The sequence below is a fragment of the Nesoenas mayeri genome (genome assembly GCF_963082525.1).
Source record: "Nesoenas mayeri genome assembly, chromosome: 2".
Classification (NCBI taxonomy): Eukaryota; Metazoa; Chordata; class Aves; order Columbiformes; family Columbidae; genus Nesoenas; species Nesoenas mayeri.
Genome location: NC_137543.1, coordinates 68,609,866 through 68,630,894, shown reverse-complemented (window position 1 = coordinate 68,630,894; position 21,029 = coordinate 68,609,866). Strand labels below are relative to the sequence as shown.

At 40.8% G+C, this 21,029-nt stretch overlaps 1 protein-coding gene across 5 annotated transcripts; it reads right to left on the bottom strand.

Annotated features, from left to right (window-relative positions):
• Positions 1–1,473: 1,473 nt before the first annotated feature.
• Positions 1,474–21,014, bottom strand: BAG1 (BAG cochaperone 1). Of its 5 annotated transcripts, none has more exons than XR_013921786.1 (8): positions 20,912–21,014; positions 16,809–16,937; positions 16,572–16,654; positions 15,709–15,822; positions 15,101–15,208; positions 10,019–10,096; positions 4,687–4,749; positions 2,261–2,321 (listed from the first exon to the last, which is right to left on the bottom strand). XR_013921786.1 is itself a non-coding variant. In XM_080339007.1 (7 exons), the coding sequence occupies exons 1-7, from the start codon at positions 20,952–20,954 to the stop codon at positions 2,232–2,234; spliced, it is 630 nt and encodes a 209-aa protein (XP_080195133.1). In that variant the 5' UTR covers positions 20,955–21,014; the 3' UTR covers positions 1,474–2,231. The 5 variants fall into 5 exon arrangements, 3 of the variants coding, with proteins under 3 accessions (XP_080195133.1, XP_080195135.1, XP_080195134.1); XR_013921787.1 differs by lacking the exon at positions 2,261–2,321 and adding an exon at positions 14,804–14,947 and having other exon boundaries at positions 4,692–4,749; positions 10,019–10,084; XM_080339007.1 differs by lacking the exon at positions 10,019–10,096 and having other exon boundaries at positions 1,474–2,321.
• Positions 21,015–21,029: the final 15 nt, after the last annotated feature.

Here is a 21,029-nt window from a genome sequence, read left to right as displayed (position 1 = left end):
AAGATCTACTAGGGAACAGTATAAATTAATCCCACTGGCTTTGAGAATAAGACTCCAGAAGCAGCAGTCTCTGGGAAGGAGTTCTGAGAAGATGTTGTCTGCCTGCAGCCTTCGTGTTCTCGACCAAGAGAGAAAAATACGAAGGAGCAGCAGAAATGGGCACAGCCCCAGCCACGACCACAGTTCCCAGGTCTCTTTGAGGGCACAAGGGGACACTTTGCTTATTATACATGCACCTGTGAAAGCTGAATGCATTAGAGGACTGACATCTGAGAGGGTGAGTATCCTGCCCATCACAAGAAAGTGGAGAATTTTGCACACCCTGAATTAGGAAATGGTGTTGCTTGTGGTTTGAGAGTCAGCTGAATCTGGTCCAGAAGCAGCACCAAGCTAGGTAGGGCTTCACAGAAAATGGCTACAACCAACTCTTTTTTCCCCCTAACTTTAAAGTGCTGGAAAAATGCAGCATGACCAGACCAGTAGCCTAGCAAAAAATATCCACAGTCCTACCAAACATACAATTTCCTAACATGATACATGAGCTTCCTAGGAGTTTAGACCTTGAAATCCTCCACCGGTGCTGAGAAGAGAGTTACATATGGGAAAAATACAATCTTGAAGAAACTGGCTGACAGTAAAATATACGGCAACTCCAATCTTGGTATGGTCAAAAGGCATTTTTGGAATAAAAGTGACCCTTTCCAATGTGGGGCTACCACTTCATTTGTGCAATGGCATTTTTCACTAAATAAATGTTCCTCCACTTACAAACATCAAAGATAATACTTTAATAATAATACTTAAGCTATTATTTAAGGTTTATAACTTATTAGAAGTTAACATTTTTTTACGCACATTTCCTATTCTTATCTTGAAAGGACAACTAATCTTAAAACAGTCACGTAGAGATAAAGGCTCACTACATAAGGGCCATTTATAAACATCGTTGGTAAACATCGTCGGTCTGACTCATTTGAGACAAAAGAGCTTTTCTTTCCCCACAGAAACAGGCTCCTTACCAGTCACTACCTCACCAGCCACTGCAAATATGGCTGATCTTCTGACCAGAAGTATCAGCGAAAAAGCAATTCCTGCTATAGGTATATTAGATATGGGCTCTGACCAACAACTGCAAAGTTGGCTGTGCCTGCTGACAGTTACCATCTTCTGCAAAAACTTATTTTTCACCAGACAGAGAAGGCTACACGTGGCACCTATCTGACTGCAAGAATCAGTCACAACACTCAGACGCATGGCATTGCTAAAATAAAGTTGTGTCATTTTGTGACATTTATAAAAATTCACTGTTTACCTTAACAGACTGGAAATAATCACTGCAATTTTCCATTAAATATATTAATAGCATCACAAATTCAGTGAAATCAGAAAAAAGGTATAAAAAACCCTTTCAAAATAGCTCCTTAGTTATACCTTGCTTGAACTGAACCCTTGGTATATGAGCAGCATGAGTAATCTCATTTCATTTCCTACCATAACTCAAGACAGAACACAAATAATCAAATTAAGAATAATCTATAAAAACCACAGTACAACAGAAATCTATGTAAAAAACATACGTCTGTATAAAGGAGCTCAGTAACAACTTAAAGCACCACTCGAAATTAAGTACCATACATGTTACAGTACATTCCATTTATTATGACAATTTAAGGCTAAAATAGGTACAACTCCCTTATAGGCAAGCTTTCTTATATTTATAAATGCATACAAACATTAAGTAGATACAAATATGTAGGGGGTTTTTATTGCTCTGATTGGTCTACTAGAATGTTCGACTTTTCCAGGTGTTGTCTCAGTTTGCCTTTTTCAATCAAGTTGAAGTCCTACAATTGCAACTTATGGCACTTGTACAATTATAGACCTCCTTTGATTTGAGCTGTAAATAAATTCAAAGACATATCAGACAAAATTGCCCATCACTGTAAACTTTATCACTTAGTTAACTAAACATTTGTCCATAAGATACATAACAATTCACCACAAAGATTGTTTCTGTCATTCTCAGGAAGTATTTTCTTTTAAAAATAATAGGTCTAACCAAGCGGCAAACAAGACAACCAGCAATACATGATTGACTGGTACCAGTCTAACAGACTGTGCTTTAAAAATAAAAAGAAAAAAAAAAGCTGAATACGTGCTCCAAAACAAAGAGCAAACTCTTCTTCTTGCTCATAGAGCAATTATGTTTCCTAATTATGTATGGCAATGCCTCATTCTGCCAGCGCCAAATTCTTTGACTGCAGCTTGTCTATTTCTTGACCAATATTTCCTTCAATAGTGTCACACTGGGCAAGAAAAACCTGAGAATAAGAAACAAACAAATGTTACTAGGGATGCAATTACAGCTATGACAGATGCTTCGCTAGATGAGAAACTGCAGTTTCCATCATGGAGTAACCAACTCAACCACCACCTTCCAGTTCCATTTTGATAATAACTTATTCACAATTTTCTTTACCCAGAATCCAACAGAAACATGATATGTGATGAGGCAATAACGTCGCTGCCCAACCTCATCAGTCCTACCACTGAAGTACCCTGAGTTTATACAAAGTTCATAAACAACAATAAAGGTTCAGACAAGTTAGTGCTTCAGTTTTGAACACGACTTGTAAACTCCTTTCTAAAACACATACTTCCATAGCTGAGGATGGGGGCAACAAACCTACCTAGCCAAATCTAAAACAAGCTTTAATTAAACCAAGGCCTCTTCTATTTCTCAGGACTACAGGGCAACAGGAATCTTCATCTTTACCAGTAACCAGCTGGTGTGCCTCCAAAGGAAGAAGGCCTCTTTCCAAAAAGGGCAGTACACAGCACCTCAAGCTGCCCGTGAGTTCTTACAAGTGTAGCAACCCACACACAACAATTAAGAGTCAGCAGCTACTGGTCACTTAGTTTGCTTTGTGTGCAGCACAACGTGCCAGTATTTTAAGCCAATACATTGTTTTAGGCCAATTCCAATGTATGTGAGCACAAGGTAGTTTCTGAGCAGACTCTCCCACTACATATTCACATCTCGCACTCGTTTTTCTGCATCTGCACTAGACTTTAATCGGCAAACCAGATATTTAATGTTATTGACATTAAAATGGCATAAAGAAACTTCCCTTTAGAGCAGCTAGCTGTTTTGCCAGGTAACTGTTTCTCAACCATTACAGTGTTTCAAAGCGCCTATCTTCAACAAGCATCAACCCACTTCTGTAAGGACTCAAGGGATAAAAAAGTCAAGGTGGTAACAACTGCAACTGCTGGCTGCAAGTGTTTTTACATCTGTCTTCCCATCCTGGAAGATATGTGATTGCCAGCAACAGAAGGCAGTTAACAGCTCCCCCTCACTTTTATGAATACTCAAGAGAAAATAAGCATAACCTGCCATTATTTTCTTGCTCTGGAAAAACAAATGTTTGTTGAGTGCTCTGGTCTAAAACCCTGAAGCCCTCAAAGTGTTCATAACCTACAGTTGCAGAACACTGTGCCTATAAAAGCACATCAATAATTCTGATACCTGCTCAACAGTCTGTTTTATCCATTAATAGCAGTACTTATACAAAGCTCAACTTATTTCTCCAATAACTTCACCCAAGAGTGGAGCTCTAGGAGCCTGCCATGAGGTTTACAGCCATAACTCTGTTACAAAGTTTTGCTGCTTTGCTCAGGCCCATGGAATCAGGAGCATGTTCAGAGCCCCATACAACCTGGCTACACCAGCAACGACCTTCCTTTCAGTTTGCATTCTCTGAACTTCCCTCTGCAACTGAGCACAAAGTGCTTTGTCTCTAAAGCTACAAGAAAAAACATTTCTGCTATGAAGTACTTCATGGTAGGGGTTTCTCCAAAACAGATGCCTATTTAAAAAAAAACTTGGAAACATTAATGGAAAGTATTTTAATAAGGCTACTGTAGAAGGCAAAACCTTTCAACTCCATATATGAATGCAAGGTACCTTCACAAAAAACTTTCAGAAGCCTCACCTGTGACTGAAGTCAGCATAACACAAACAAAACCAGTAATACAAGTAGCATTACCATTCATTTATGGAAGTTTGACTTTGCGGGGTGGAAAGATGAATTTCTGTATTTATTAACAAACCTGCAGTTCAAGGTCTCTAAGGAAACAATGCCCAGGAGTTTATAAGCATCACATAATGGCAAAGCAATTATAAAACCCACCCCTCAGTATAGCTGCTCTCCTGTACAGCTTTCACTTTAGAGACTCACTCTCCATAGAAAGCTGGTGCATTGCAATAGAAGCTACATTTTCAAAAGAAGACCTCCAGCGAGACCCAGCAGGAGTTACAGCTGACTGCATCCTTGTGCACAGACCTCGTTCATTACTCCAGCTCATCAAAATAAGGGAAAGGAATAATGATTCTGTTTTCTTTACAAGTTCTCAGAATTACTTTACATCATCAGGCAGCCATAAGGCCAACTACTAACGTAAACTACAAACATTATCTGAAAACAGCGTGAACTATGAAAATCTGTATTTTTGTACCCTGTTTTATAAAGCCATTTAATACTTCTCAATGGGAGGTCATAAGAAATACCAATGTAAGAACAAATATTGAAAAAAATCTAAGCTCTGAACAGCTCTCATTTTCACAAACTCTTGGTACTTTGCCCAGCATTAACAGAAACTAAAAAAAAAACCCAAGAAACTCACCTGAACCCTTTTCACCAAGCCTTTCTTTTTCAGTTTGCAATCACTGAAATTCTCTGGCAGATTCTGCAGTAAAATAAAGAAACAAGCTGATGCAGCTTAATGTTGAAATTAACATATTAAACCTAGGGCAAAAACTGAATATTTCAAAGAATCCTCTGAACAGGCATCCTGAAAATGCCAAGCCTGCTCACTGAGGATGATTACACAAGAGAGAACTTAAAAGCCATAAATTCAAGAAGTCAGGGATGCGGCATGCTGATTGCGAAGAACTGAGCCAGCAAATGTATCACGTGGCTTTAGGTAAGTTACAGCAACAGACTACAGGCACTGCTTTTGTCTGCTGCAGTGTATGGTAACTGTTGTGCTGAGCTTCCACTTCAGCTTTTTTCAGAGAGTATAAGACAAATTAATTACCTACAAACACATTAACTCAAATACTCGCTATCATTAGAATGTACCATCAGCAACACAGACACGGCCAGCCTGTTTCAGCTGGTACATCTGATCTTCTCAGCAATCTGCTCTTGGGAGGCCACAGATGTGAAGCGTTACATGCTGACAGTTTTTAATTTAATTCAACTGCATTATTTTCTGTACTCCTACCACCCAACATATTCACAGATGCCATCTTCACAAATGTGATATGCTTCGTCCTTTTGGAGCTGCGTGAAACTGGGGTGTTGGTGGGGAACAGTGCTCAGGTTTACCATGTTTTTTTAAATCAGGTAAAACATCTGTACATATGATTATCATTATACAAACTTTATGTGAACATTCTTAGAAACACTGTGCTCTCACTGCTGAAGATGCATAAAAATCTTGCATTTTCTCACTGGCATACTTTTTACTTTCTACCTTAAGTCCATCTCAAGAATATAGGTTTCCCTGTACTACTCTGTGTTTGATTTCAGCTAAAATGCAAGCTCCACAGGGAGGTTTAGACACATGATCCTTTATAACAACCAAAGAAAAAAAAAGTGTTCTTTTAGCATCCAGCAAAACATCCATGGTCTTAATATAGGAGTGTTGCGTATAACCTAATATAGGAGTTAAAAATACAAAGGACTCCACACTAAAAAAAACAGTCCATCATTGGAAGTTCAGGGATCCCACTGCTTCAGTATTTGAGCAGTAATTAGCACACTGTGATACCAGACAAAGAAATAATAATCAGCAGGCTTAGCATGCTTTCCCAGAACCATGAGTGAGGAGAAAATAAACATACAACACAGTGAGCTGGGACACATTCTTACATCTCCAAGGGCAGTCAAAAGAGACTTCAGATCCTTGGGATGGTTGGCAAAAGAATATGGAGCACGGGTAATTTCTCCCTCTACCCTTCCAGTTGCAGGCAGCAACACTGGAAGAAACAGATGGACCCAGTCTATTAATACATGGCTCTGTGGCTGGTGTTACCACCATAATTTGGGTTTTTTTGACAATGGGATGGCCTCCATAGCACTGGGTTTGCTGGCATCAGATGGGGTCTTTCTCAAAGAGGTAAGAGGATCTTTGCTCACAAGGTAGTGGGGTCATTGACAGAGCTCTAAACTAGGCATGATGGGCAAGAGGGACAGTATCAGGCTTGCCCATGACAAGCTGTGGGATGAGACAGCAAGGATGGAGGCATGGGGTGCCAGCAAGGGCCCTCAGCCTGTCATTCTGAGACACGTTGGCCACACTCGAGCATACTTGAAGGCTTAGTGAGATGACACAGGGGCTCCTGATGTAATAGGAGACAAAAAAGAAACACTGGTGAAATACCTCAAAGGAATTAAGAGGTGTTCCTCTGAGAAGGTGATGCAGCTGACAGCCCAGCTGAAGTGCCTCCACACCAATGCACATTGCATTGGCAACAAACAGGAGGAGCTGGAAGCCACTGTGCTGCTAGAAGGCTACGACCTACTGGCCACTAGTGAAACTTGGTGGGATGGATCCCACGACTGGAGTGCAGTGATTGATGGCTACAGGCTGTTCAGAAAGGACAAGCAAGGAAAGAAGCGTGGAGGGGTTGTCTTCTACATCAAGAGATGGATAGAGTGTGAAGTGCTGTCTCTGAACAACAGCCACAAGCAGGTTGAAAGCTTATGGGTAAGAATCAGAGACTGAGGCAACAAAGGAAACCTTGTGGTTAGTGTTTCCTATATATGCATGCCCCGATCAAGGGGAGCCTACTAATGAAGCCTTCTTAGCCCATCTACAGGATGCACCACACTTGTAGGCTCTTGTCCTGCTGGAGGACTTCAACCACCCCAACATCTGCTGGAAAAGTAGCATGGTGAGCTGTAGGCAAACCAGGAGACTCCTGGAAGCCATTGAGGATAACTTCCTAAGCCAGGTAATAGACAGCCCTACCAGAGGGGATGCAATACTGAACCTGATGGTCGCCAAGGCAAGTGAGCTAATCGGTGACACCAAGATTGGTGGCAGTCTGGGCTGCAGTGGGTTCCAGCTCTTCAAGGACTTAGCCAATAGGATCTCCTGGGAAACTGCTCTCAGGGACAAGGGAGCAGAACAGAGCTGCCAGATCTTTATGGACACTTTACATAGAGCACAAGAGCTCTCAATCTCAAAAGACCACTATGGATAAGCTGTGATCTGCTGGTCAAACTAAAGGTCAAGAAGGAAATGCATAGGCAGGGGAAGCAGGGACAGGTATCCTGGGAAGAATACAGAGACATTGCCCAGTTGTATAGGGCTGGGGTCAGGAAGGCCGGGCTGGAGCTGAACTTGGCACAGGATGCAAAGCATAACAAGAAAGGCTTCTACAGGTATGTCAGCCAGAAAAGGAAGGTCAAAGAAGGCGTACCCTCCTTGATGAGCAAGACTGGTGAACTGGTAACAACGAACAAGGAGAAGGCTGAGGTTCTCAACTACTTTTTTTGGCTCAGTCTTCACTGGCAAGCTCTCCTCCCACACTTCTTGAATGTATGAACTGCAAGATGGACTGGGGGAGCAAAGTCCCTCCCAGCGTAAGAGAAGATCAGGTTTGTGACCACCTGAGGAACCTGAACATACATAAATCTATGGGACCTGGCAAGATGCATCCCAGAGCCCTAGGGGAACTGGCTGATGTAGTTGCCAAGCCACTCTCCATGATATTTGAGAAGTCATCACAGTCATGTGAAGTCCCTGGTGACTGGAAAGAGGGAAATATTGCACCCATTTTTAAAAAGGTAAAGAGGACAATCCCAGGATCTACTGAACTCTCAGCCTCACCTCTGTGCCTGGTAGGATCATGGAATACATTCTCATAGAAGCTCTGCTAAGGTACATGGTGGACAGGAAGGTGATTCAGGACAGCCAGCATGGCTTCACCAAGGGCAAGACCTGCCTAACCCACCTAGTGGCCTTCTATGATGGAGTGACTACAGCAGTGGACAAGGGAAGAGCTATAGATATCACCTACCTGGACATCTGTAAGGCCTTTGACATGGTCCCCCACAGATCCTTTTGGGTCTGTACTAGGATCAGTACCATTTGATACCTTCAGTGATCACACAGACAGTGGGATCAAGTGCACCCTCGGCAAGTTTGCAGAAGACACAAAGCTGAGTGATGCAGTTGACATACCTGGGGGATGGGATGCCATTCAGAGGTACCTGGACACGCTCAAGAAGTGAGCCTATGTGAACCTCATGTGGTTCAACTAGGCCAAGTGCAAAGTTCTGCACCCACCTTGGGGCAACCCCTGGTATCAGTACAAACTGGGAGATGTATGGACTGAGAGCAGCCCTGCAGAGAAGCATTTTTGGGTACTGGTGGATGAAAGATTACAGACATGAGCCATCAATGTGCTCCTGCAGCTCAGAATGCAAATTGTATTCTGGGCTGCATCAAAAGGAGCCTGGCCAGCAGGTCAAGGGAGGTGATTCTGCCGCTCTATTCCACTCTGGTGAGACCCGTCTTGGAGTCCTGTGTCCAGCTCTGGAGCCCTCAGTACAAGAAAGACATGGACCTGTTGGAGAGGGACCAGAGGAGGCCACAAAAATGATCAGAGGGCTGGAACAGCTCTGCTGTGAGGACAGGCTGAGAGAGCCGGGGTTGTTAAGCCTGGAGAAGAGACAGCTCTGGGGACACCTTATTGCAGCCTTTCAGTACTTAGAAGAGGCCTATAAGAAGGATGGGGACAGACTGTTTAGCAGGGCCTGTTGTGACAGGACAAGGGGTAATGGTTTTAAACTAAAAGAGGGGAGATTCAGACTAGATATAAGAAAGAAATTTTTTATTATAAGGGTGGTAAAGCAGGGGCACATGTTGCCCAGAGTGGTGGTAGAAGCCCCACCCCTGGAAATATTCCAGGCCAGGCTGGACAGGGTTCTGAGCAACTTGCAACTTGATTGGTTGAAGATGTCCCTGCTCATTTATAGATGTAGTAGTAGTTACATTTATACAGTCCTAAAATTACATTCGGTGTTTTGAAGGTACCTGTGAGGTTGATGTGGTCCCTAGTGAAAATGAGTTTGACACCCCTGATTTACAGTATTTATAGCTGTCACAGGGAAGAAAATGTTTAAAAAAAAATATTATAAAGTCATATGAAGTATTCCAAGGGATCTTAGACACAGGACCACAAAAGAAAACATTCCTATTTTTCCACTGGTTTTCGACAACACAATTTACTTTTAAAAATGAATAAAATATGACAAGAGATATTTAACATAAAGAGAGGATTTGATGTGTACTATTTTGACTACATATATGTAATAGCCTGAAAGCACAAAGGTCATTTAGGTCTAATTATTAATGGCTGATTTTCACCAGGAAACAAAGATGTTATCTCACTGTCACAGAGATTCTTCTGTGCCTTGAAGTTTTCCATTACTTTGAACTTCTTAATAATCAAATTAAAAATGAAATTATGCACTGTCAGTTACAATACCCATCTCCCTTTGCTGAGTACTTATTTCAGGCTATATTTTCTGAAAGAGATTCTGGCCTGTGCAAGTATTCCTCCCATTCTGAAACAGCAAAATAACAGACAATTTTCTGTCATCCGAATAGGCCTAAGTTAATTTTCAGTAGCAGACAGGGAACTCCAGCTGGGCTTACCACACAAAGTCTGTTTCTAAAACAGGTACTGGTATAATAACTGGAGGAAACTTTGAAATGTGAGTGTAGAGAAGACATTCAGACCATTTCTGTTTTTGACAACATTTTTCAAAACTGATCTTTTTAATTACATCTGCACATGCTAACCTCTGTGTTTGCTTGCACACCCTCATATCTGTTTGTTTGTCTTCTCTTTCTACTTAAAAGGTGTTTTGCAATCAAATCAGTAAAGTTTAAAAATCTTAACATCAAATTAAATCTCACAGTCTCTCTGTTTTACCTTAGTCAGCTTACGTCTCCTCTCCAGGAATACGTTGTCCAACTATTCAGGATTTAACAGGTGAAGCTGGCAATAAACCTTAAGTCACAATAACATTTCAATATTTAATTAAAATCAAATTTAATTAAAGAAGCAGTAGCTTAAGCCTAGGCAGTGCGTATACAAAGCGCTTGCCAAATCTTCATTTTGGTGCTGGCATTGCTTGCAGAGCAGTTTGGATTAGTATAAGGCTTTCTACTGCACAGCATATTCTTTTATAGTAGATCTCCTCTTGGCTTTGCACTTTCTCTGTGCTAAACCCCTGCTCAAGACCCCCAGCCCCTGGACTGTTTGGTCTTAAACTTTCAGAAGTGATCGCAGCGCTGGCTTCACCCCCACAACTTCTGCAGAACTCCTAGGCACAGGTTCTTAATCCTTTCCGCAATCACCCAGACACAGAGATGGCGTCTCCCTGTTACCAGCAACTACTTCCCACCTCACACCCCCAAATTCAAATGTTTAACCACATCTCAAGAGCTCACACCCCACAGATACACAGACAAGATGCACTGCAGAGACACACACATTACATCCTCAAAGATTTATCTTTTGTATGGACAACACTCATGCTTTATACAAGAGATCCTCAAACCAAATCACTGTTTACACAGTAATAAATTAATGCACGTGTGCTTTCCTGCCTCTAGATCTTCACTATTCCTGAATAAACTATGAACCCAGAATCCCTCTCTCCTGAGCACGACTTCTTACAAAGCACAGACTCTCTCATCATTTCTTTGCTCTCTCCCAGCTGATCTAACAAAACCACCTCCCACTGCCACAGAACATCACCTTCACCTCTGCTCAAGTTCTGCTTGTTTTGGAAGTGCTTCCAAAAATGATTTTTAAGCTTACGGTTACTACCTCATCTTTGCTCTCCTCTTTGGTTATTTCTTATTTCCTAAGCCACGGACCTCAGTAGGTAATATCTGATGCCTGAATCCACTTTATAGCAGTGCGGACAGTTAATAAACAAAACAAATGCTCATCATTATTTATTACTATCTTACCAGACCCAAAGGGACACTATTCTCAAAATACACAACCTCCTATGTGAGCAGTCATTAGCCATAATAGCTAGAAACATTTTTGCTTTGTTATCAGATTGCTTAAAAAATAAGAATCACTCTGCTACACACAGCACCAATGCTAATTAGTTGCAAACAAGATTAGGTTTTTCCATCTAATAGGAAGCTTTTTCACCAGGTTCTTTTAAAAACTCAAAACAACATAGAGTGCTTTATTTAGTGTCTAGTTTTTATTGACAACCAGCCCTTTGTTTTTTTGGAACTATTTGTTAAATAAATTGGTAAACTGGGTAAGCACATTATGTTGACACTGAAACTTTTTCATCTAAGTAGACATCTGAGCAGTTATTAAATGGCAGCATTTGTCAATGAGTTTTCCAAATGCAGAACTGGTAATTAAGTGCTCTGCCCTCACTAAGAGACGACAGGATTTTCATGCTCCTTGTGCTCTAGAACAATCTGCCCCCAAAGCTTTGATTTTACATTTATGAATCATGCTAAGATATTTAAGAACTATAATAAGAAATGTTTATCAAATGTTTACTTATCCAGATAAGTTAAAAGGTTTAGTAATAAGTTATCATCTTATTGTAAGTGGCAAGATCTCCCAGAAGCCTGGGAAATCTTTGTTACAGGTACAGCGATGTTTTCAGAATACTTCTTTCTGTTAACCCTTGAAATGTTAATTTGGTATTGATTTGCCAGATGACAAGTATAGCAGGCACAAGGAGACAGTGAAAAAAGCTTCATCAGAACAGTACAGTAATTTAAGCAAATTTTACAGAGGATTTATAACAAAAAATATTCTTACAAAAGGAGGATGGGGCACCAGAGAATAATTATTAGTCAATAATGTCATCAATGTCCTCAGTACTTATACATGCAATGTGACAGATGATTTTGTCATGAACTTATGTAAACAAAATCAGAGACTGTTATTTCAGAATAGAAAGATTTTTTTTATCAGTTGTTAGAACAACCTGTTGTCTGCAATATTGTCTTTCTTTCAAACCTGCCATCTAGTAAGAAATCACCATGAGAACAAAGCAATCTCTCAGATTACAATATCAGTGAACAGACTTCATGTAAGTTAGAGCAGTCTCACAAGAAGCACATGGTGTCATGACTGTGGAGCTAAATTTTCCTACTGACCTCAGAAAAGCTTTCCTTCGTATTTCTGGTGATACACACACACAAATCTTCAGCTGTTGAACATGACTCAATTTGTTTTCCTCCCAAAGAAAATTTCAAAGATCTGTGGCTTTTGGGAAGATCTGACTGAGTCACAGCACTCAAAATTTTGTGAGATTCCCATAAGATCCCTAGACCCTTCTTGCTTTGGAAGCAGTAGCTACTTAAACAAGTGTAATGTTAAAATGTTTAAGTAACAGCAACTCTACCCAAAACCATCCCTTCAAGACTTTCCTTTCACATCTGTGGCAGTGACAACATTGTATTTTTTTGTTCCCACCCCAATACTGTATGACTACCAACCTACTTCTCCTCTTCCTAAATCACTTCTTTTAAATTCATAGGTGTTGAACACATGAAGTATAGTAAAAAAGGAGTATTAGTTCCAAACTCAGCTCCTCTAATTAATGAGCTCGTCTACTAACAGTAAGAGGGTGACACCCCTAAAATAAACAGAAAACAATATGCCGGCCTCCTCACCTCTATAAGCTCTCTATAACCATCTGAATCTCATTTTGTATCAAGGTAGATGTTTTGATTGATCCAAACAATGTACAACAGCCAAGACATTTTAAAGAGCTTTCATAACAATTCTGCCAAATAAACAAACTGCAACAGTTACAGAGTGAGCTTGCTGGTGTGTTTCACTTCTATGCTGCATCTATTCTTCTGCCTTCACAGAAAACAGCTCACTCAGTCACTTTTTTTTCCTCATCTTTTTTTAACAAGCTATGTGTTCAACTGCATTCAAGAGATCTGTCAGAACTTGCTCTTTACTCAGATAACGAAAAGAATACTAAATACTGTATAAAATATTCTCTGGAAGGTTTATGCTTTTCTGTTTTGCATTTCTATTTGCCATTTTTTACTTCAGTGGAACCCATTTATTGTTCATATACCTACCTCATGACTGTCTTGCTGTCTCTGTATGCTGCACAACTACAGCACAGCTAAATAATACCTCAGGAAGTAGGTGGCCTGTTCATCTGAGCTGGTGTAATAGCAGTACAGTGAAGAGCTACGTTTTATGTAAAAACTCTACCCAACTACATGTAACTCATCTGCAAGATGTCACAGAAGTTTCACAGAACTGACTTTGGTATGTGCAGTGTAACTTCAGTCACTGGTAACAAAAACCTTCACTGATTTCTTGCTCTTGCTCTCTATTTCCTAAACCTAAACATGAAGTCAATAGGTTATAAGTCCTCGAAAATCTTGTAGTAAATCATCAAACTCCCTTGTTCAGTATTATTTAGAGTATTTTGGATAAGGAGACAGATAATAGCATGCTTTCTGTTTAAGCAATGCAAAAAGTACCACAATCAAAAGTAAACTTGGGACATTCAGTTTGGATTAATTAGGAAGCAGTTACAAGGGTTTTTTCAAGGCTGCCTGCAGGGTTCCAGAACTGTACACCTGCATACAAGCACTGACTTTTTCCTAAATAAGACTTAATATCAGAAACTGAAGGGATCAGAAATAGGCTTTAATACCATTCAATTGAAACAGTTGCCACCTTATTGCTATTTTCATAACACATAGCAAATCTGCCATTTCAAACAGGGAACCAGTCATACAAAGCCTGTATGTCTAACAGTATTCTAGAACTGTCAGCAAAATATTCTCTTCTATATGAGGCAGAAAAGAGAAATTTTAAGACTTTAAAAAACTTAGCATACTATAATTTTATAGAAGTATTTAATAACTGCTGGCTATAACAAATATCAAAGGCTAGTTTACCATTAAAGGTGCACAATATGAAAGGAGAAAATAAGTTAATGAGCTCTCCACCATCCCTATGAACATATCCATTGTACAGCATCTGATAATGGCCAGTTCAAATTATTACTCTATGATTTAGTCTGCTACTGAACTTTTTCAAAGTGTGCGTCAATTAAGCTACATTAGGTCACTAATTATAGGCATTTGCATGGAATCTTTCTGAAACAACCCCATAAGGGGTCACTGTAGAAAGGAATAGACCCAAAGACATCACTACCACAGAAAGGCAGCATTTTCCCCTCAGAGTAGGATATTATGATAATGATGTGCAACATAATTACTTAACAAAGTTTACAGAGAAAGACCAGCAGGCAAAAACACACAATAAGGAAATAGCATAGATGTCACAATCTTCTGTTTATCTCTGCACATGTCCCTTATTCTCACCTAGCTCTCAGCTACTACATGACACAGAAAGATATACTATACTACACTATACTCTGGAAATATGCTGTAAGGTTACGGTCCATTAATGACTGTGAAGCACTTGGATATACCCCAGTACATTCCAAAGAAATAATCCAGTCCTCAATATACAGGCATCTCAAAAGTACTGTCAGTCCACAGACAACTGACCAGAAAATTCTTCAGCCTTCAGGACCTCTTTGTTTTTACACAATACAGAATACAAAGTTTATCTGGTGGTGGTTCTTTTATCTTTTTCCAGACCTTTAATGTTACCACAAAGTTTAACTTTAAAGTTTGCCAAGACAAACTAAAAGGGTAAAACTTGAGTAAAGGATACCCATTTCATGTAGTCTTAAAAGGCTGCTGCCCCAAATTAAGCTCTTCTGTAGAATGGGGATGCATCCACAGGCATTAATGTCACCATTTATAAACAGATGCTGCCAATAGTCTTTTGGAGACATACAGCGGCAAGAGCTGGATACTAAAGGAAAAATGAGCAAACCAATTAACTAATTTTCAAAGCCAAAATAATTTGGTTTAGTATTCTAAAACAGCAAATAAATTACAATAAAGATATATTCTTAACAGTCAGTTTCTGTTGGGATTTGACCCTCTTCTGTGGTTATTTACTTACAATGGCATCAATCTGTTCCAGAATCTTCATAAACTGTTCTGCAGTTCCTTTTATCCTCTTGTCCAGTTTTTTTAGTGCTTCTGCTTGGAGATCCTTTGCTAAAAATCCCTGAGGAGGAAAATGAGGGAAGGAAAGACAAAATTATTCCACACCCTACAAAACACTTAGCTTAGAAAATCTACCACAGCAGAAAACATCTTCTACTATTTTTGTAGTTTCAAGTATGATAGGGACTCTAATATCAACCTGTATTTTATCAGTCCTTGACCTGCTAAATGTAAGATCTGCAAGATTTACTTAAAAAGACTGAAGTAATAGACATTCTCCTTTGGACTTCCAGAGAACTCGTCATGTTTTTCTAGATCTAAAGAATATAATTTATTCAACATGCAACAATATTCACCCTTTTTCCAAACAGCACCATGCCTCCGTTTCAAAAACCCATAAATAGCAATTGACATTCAGTAAGAATTTTACAGGCCCCTTGGGCAGTTAAGAAGGGTAGCCTATTACTGACTACACAAAACCTTTAAGCAGTATTTTTTTTAAAATATTCATACTTACAAAACTGTTTTGCAAAGATATAACATGATACAAAACTGGCATACCTTCTGGATACTTGTGAACTCTTTATTAACTTCCTCTAACTTATTAGCTATTTGCTCCACTGACTTCTCCAAATCTTTTAACTTCTTTAATTCAGCCTCTTCTTCTGGACTATTCTGTGTATTCAAAGGTACAACATTCACAACTATGGAACAAATAGAGTCACTATGCAGCTAAAAAGCAGAAACAGTGGTGATACAGACAGAGGATTTTGCTGATTTAAAGTACATACTACACTGTGGTTATTCTTTCCATATTTTAATACCTATAAAGTATGCATCTTCCCAAGCTCAATTACAAGTACAGTCAAAGTGGCAATGTATATAAACATATTAAATTAGATTAATTTGAAGGGCACATTAGATGAGATTAATTTGAAGGAAGAAAGGAGTGCAAACAATTTTCTTTTTGTTAGCTTAGCATCTTGAAAGTAGAGGTAACTTTTATATCACAAGATGCTACCTTGTCCTCTACTTGGCAAAGCCAGCCACAAGTCTTTTCCTGGAAATAATGCAGCAGACTCAGTAGCTACAGCTTCCCCCACCACCCTCCAAAAAAACAGATGAGTATACAAGGTCAATAGTGCACAGAAGGTTCATGAGGACTGAAAAGCAATAGATTAGGCAGAAGTTTGTCAGTAATATAAGGCAAAGTCAGTCAATAATGTCATAATAGTGTCATTTCAGAAATGTATAAACTGCAGAGTTATTTGCAGTACAACATGAGATTGAACTCAACTTTGTAGGTTGGTATACAAGAGTAGGTTAATACTGTAACCTGTTTCTGTGTTCAGCAGCTGAATCACTGACAGAAATAACAATAATTTAAGGTAAAAAAAAAAAAATAGTCCAAAGGCAACACTTACCCTTTTCCCAATCAACATGACTTTGCAACCATTTTTAACACCAAGTGCTGACAAAGGTTGCTCCAATTCTTTCAGGGACCTCCCTAAATGCAAAATGAGCAGGAAAAACAAAACAAGACAAAACCCACAACAGTTAAAATGTAGATAGGGGCATGTCTTTTTAACAACATTCAAAGCATGGACACCTGAAAGTGAAATGTATCATCTATAAGAAAGATTGACAGATTTATAAGTTACCTTTGTAGATCAGCTTCTGAAAAGGAACTGGTACTCCAGTGACTTGTTCAATAAGCACAGCCATATCTTGTAGTGTAGGTTCACCATCTTCTTGTGGAGAAGCAACCCGAATACTGTGTTTTTCGTTACCTAACAAAAAACAGAGTAACAGTAATAGTTACTGTTACCTAGAAAATATTACAGGGAATCAATTTCTAACACTCATTTCCATTAATGCAGAGAGTTCTCAAATCACTGATTCTCATTTACAAACATAATTTTCAATCAAATAATTCTACTTCATTTCCATTTGCTTGAATTGACTTACCTCAGCTGTTAATTTTGTTTCACATTCTAATAACCTGAAGATTTGGATCAGGCATATTCTACCAGCATATAATGCTCCTGCTAAATACTATTCCACACCTCTTTTTAAGAGTGTAGATAGTGTCCAGACATCTCATTAGCTGAAGTACAAAAGCCCACACCTTTGTGATGTATTCCATTTGCTACTTGTAGGAACTTTTAATGGCATGAGTCTCGGGTAATCTGAGACAATTTCCCACTTCTTTTGCTCCCTACTCCTCATACATGAGAAGCAAGTGATCAGTGTCTACCTTGCCACCTGAGAGAATTCTCACAGCCAAAAATTATTTCTCCCCATAATGCTGCTGACATGCAGCCTCAACCACTTTGAGAGGTGTGAGCCTATATATCACCTCTCACTTATGGAGCATCCTATTCAGTCTCCTTGAGATTACTTGCATGTAAACAGCAGGAAATTCTTAGAAAAAAAGGAGTATGTCTATTAATCTCTACTTCGCAACAGACCCTTCTATGACCCTCTGCTCCCACAAACCTAAGGCCTGTCAATCTGAAGGCACCCACAGGAATCAGCCAGGGAAACCCAGACCGGCATTTTTTTACTTCGCAGAAGTCAGAACTCCTTAGCAAGTACCAGAAATAAAACTATTCCTACGGTGGTAATTTGAAGTGCATGCATCTTTTACAAAGAGAAGCACTAAAAGTATCGATCTTAAAATGTTCCAGCCTCCCAGAGTCACAGGACCAGTGACAGTGACCTCAAAAACTTGCAAGCTCCAACAATATTTCTTAATTCCAAAATGGTTTCAAGCTGTAAATTTTATTATACGAAGTGTACCCTTACGTATGTTACAGAATCACAGAATTACAGAATGGTTGGGGTTGGAAGGGACCTCTGGAGATCATCTAGTCCAACTCACCTGCTAAAGCAGGTTCACCCAGAGTAGATTACACAGGAATGTGTCCAGGCAGGTCCTGAATGTCTCCAGAGAAGGAGACTCCACAGCCAATCTTGGCAGCCTGTTCCAGTGCTCTGGCACCCTCAAAGTAAAGATGTTTTTCCTCCTATTCAGATGGAACCTCCTGTGCTTCAGTCTGTGCCTTCTGCCCCTCATCCTATTGTTGGGCACCACTGAAAGGAGCCTGGTCCCATCCTCTTGACATCCACCCTTGAGATATTTATAAACATTGATGAGACCCCCTCTCAGCCTTCTCTTCTCCTGGCTGAACAGACCCAGCTCTCTCAGTTTCTCCTCATAAAAAAGGTGCTCTAAGTCCCTAATCATCTTCATAGCCCGCCACTGGACTTCCTCTAGTAGTTCTCTATCCTTATTTTCCATAAACAGAGCTTCTTATCAACTTGTTTTAGGAAAAGAAAACTATTTAGGTCCTAACCTCAATATATTTTAAAAAGTTGTTCTGATATACATAACTGTTTTATGTAAGGGCTGTGCCCATAAGCAGTTGAGAGGAAAAACCAAACAAATAGCTCAAGTTTGCCTAGCCATAGAAACAGTTTTAATTACAAATGAGCACCACCTTCGGCAGACTGTCACAAAAATTTTGCTGTAAATTCACGACAATATGAAATCATCATGAAAAATACTTTGTTGGTTAGAACTGGTATCATAGCTTACCAGTTTGCTTCACTAAATGTCAATACTAATTTAAAATAACCACTACTGAAAAAATCCAAAATCTTCTTTAAAAAAGGCCTAAATACTTTTAAAAAACAGGTCAATTCACTTTCTTCCAGATTGTCAAATGATACATGTGGACATACTCTTTCTTAATCTTTATTTCTACCTTTCCCCACTTCCACGCATGCCTGCAAAACTTTAATAAAAATGTTTGTGCTAAGTAGTAAAGCAGCACCTGACAGCAGCAGGTACCAATCAGACAGCTGTCCAAGATGAAGGTTGCCTTCTGTTCACAATCTATTAATGAGTAAATAATTACCAGATAAGAAAACAACTGGAAGTTGTTCTTCACCAAAGACTCTCAGATAAAACTGCCAAGTGATAAAGGAAACATTTTCACAAAATAATGTAACAGTTTGAAAACATGCATGAGCAAGCAGAAATAAACAATAAGCTCTAACGGTGGAAAGAATGGCACCAACATAGTGCAAAAGTAATAGGGGCTGAATTTAGTATTCGATAATTTAAAAAAATAATCCATTAAAAAAAAAAAACCACCTCAAATTCTGTTAACAAAATCCTGCTGATAAATATCTTGTTGATTTACTACTTTACCATCCTTCTCATTCCTCCTACTGCCTCACATAGATCCACCTCCTCGGAATTTACCCATGCTATTTCCCATCTTATTTTTAAGAACTGTAGAGTCCAAGCTATTCTTATGTCTTTGCAGTAACTTTTCATATTTCTTTGCAGACTTAACCACATCTTCCCTTCTGCCTTCTTTTCCCTCCTCCTGTTTCTCTTCCTGGGGGAAAAAAAAATGTCAATCATGTCAGCTGGCCTTTGAGCAGCCCATTTAATCAAGTCAGCACCCAACTGTCATACTGAAGAAATCACCACTTTCTGTTGCAATCTTACAGAATCATAGAATCATTTTGGTTGTAAAAGACCTTTAAGATCACCTAGTCCAACTGTTAACCTAGCACTGCCAAGTCCACCACTAAACCATGTCCTTAAGAATCCCACCTATATGTATTTTAAACACCTCTAGGGATGGTGACTCAACAGCCCGTTCCCATTCCTTACAACCCTTTCCATGAATAAATGTTTCCTAATACCCAATCTAAACCTCCCCCGGTGCAACTTGAGGCCATTTCCTCTTGTCCTATCACTTGCTACTTGGGAGAAGACACTAACACCCTCCATGCTACAACCTGCTTTCAGGTAGTTGTAGACAGCGATCAGGTCTCCCCTCAGCCTCCTTTTCTCCAGGCTGAACAGCCCCAGTTCTCTCAGCTGCTCCTCATCAGACTTGTGCTCCAGGCCCCTCAGCCACCTCATTGCCCTTCCCTGGACTCACTCCGGTAATCTTGCAAATATTCAAGCTTATTCAACAATAAAGATGAGAGCCCATTAGGTAGCCCCTACTTTTAACATACAGTGCTGACTTCAGTGTGATATTTAATTTCAACGAAGATAGTTACCAAAACCAGTGAGCTGTGCCCAGTGGTCTCTGGCAAGGGCAGCCTCATCACCTGTTTCCACCATACATCCTTACCCCTGTGCAGCCAGTTTGATCACCTTGTTGATATAGACAAAGCTATTTTTTTTCCCCTCTGTTAGACGAGCTTAAGCGATCCAGCTTAAGGGAAACAGCAGGAAGACCAAGCCAGCAAAGAACCGAAGCCTTTCGGGAGCAGCCGGTACTGAGACCAGCCTAAGCAGAGGCTGAGCCGTGCCCCTGGGCCGGGGCAGGCCCTGCCGCTGCGGCCTCCCTGCTGACAGCCGCAGCTCCGGCACCCTCTGTCTCCTCCAGGCTCCGCGGAGCCGCAGCCGCTAAAGCCGGTCACACATCCACCCACCCCCCCACCGCGCCCGGCCGCCTCCCAGCGCCGCGGCCTGCGCGTCTGCGGGACAGCCGCGGGACAGCCGCGGGACAGCCACGGCCCCGCCCGCCCCGCAGCGCCGGGCTCCGGTTGCCGGCCGAGGGAAGCCTGGCGGGGACGGCTGGAAAGGGCGGCGCGGGAGCCGGGAGGAGCCTCCCCCAAGCCGGTCCCGCCGGGGGCCGAGGCTCCGGGGCCAGCTCGGGGCGCGGCGGAAGACACGGCAGGCCGCGCTGGGCCCCATGCCCCTCTCCCTCCCTGGGGTGGCTCTTACTGTAAGTGACGGTGACGGTAACCGGGGCTCCAGGCGCCGCCATCCCGCCCCGGCACAGGGAAACCGTCCTCCGGGCGCTTCTCGTGGCGCGCCGAGAGCGCGTCACTTCCGACCCAGC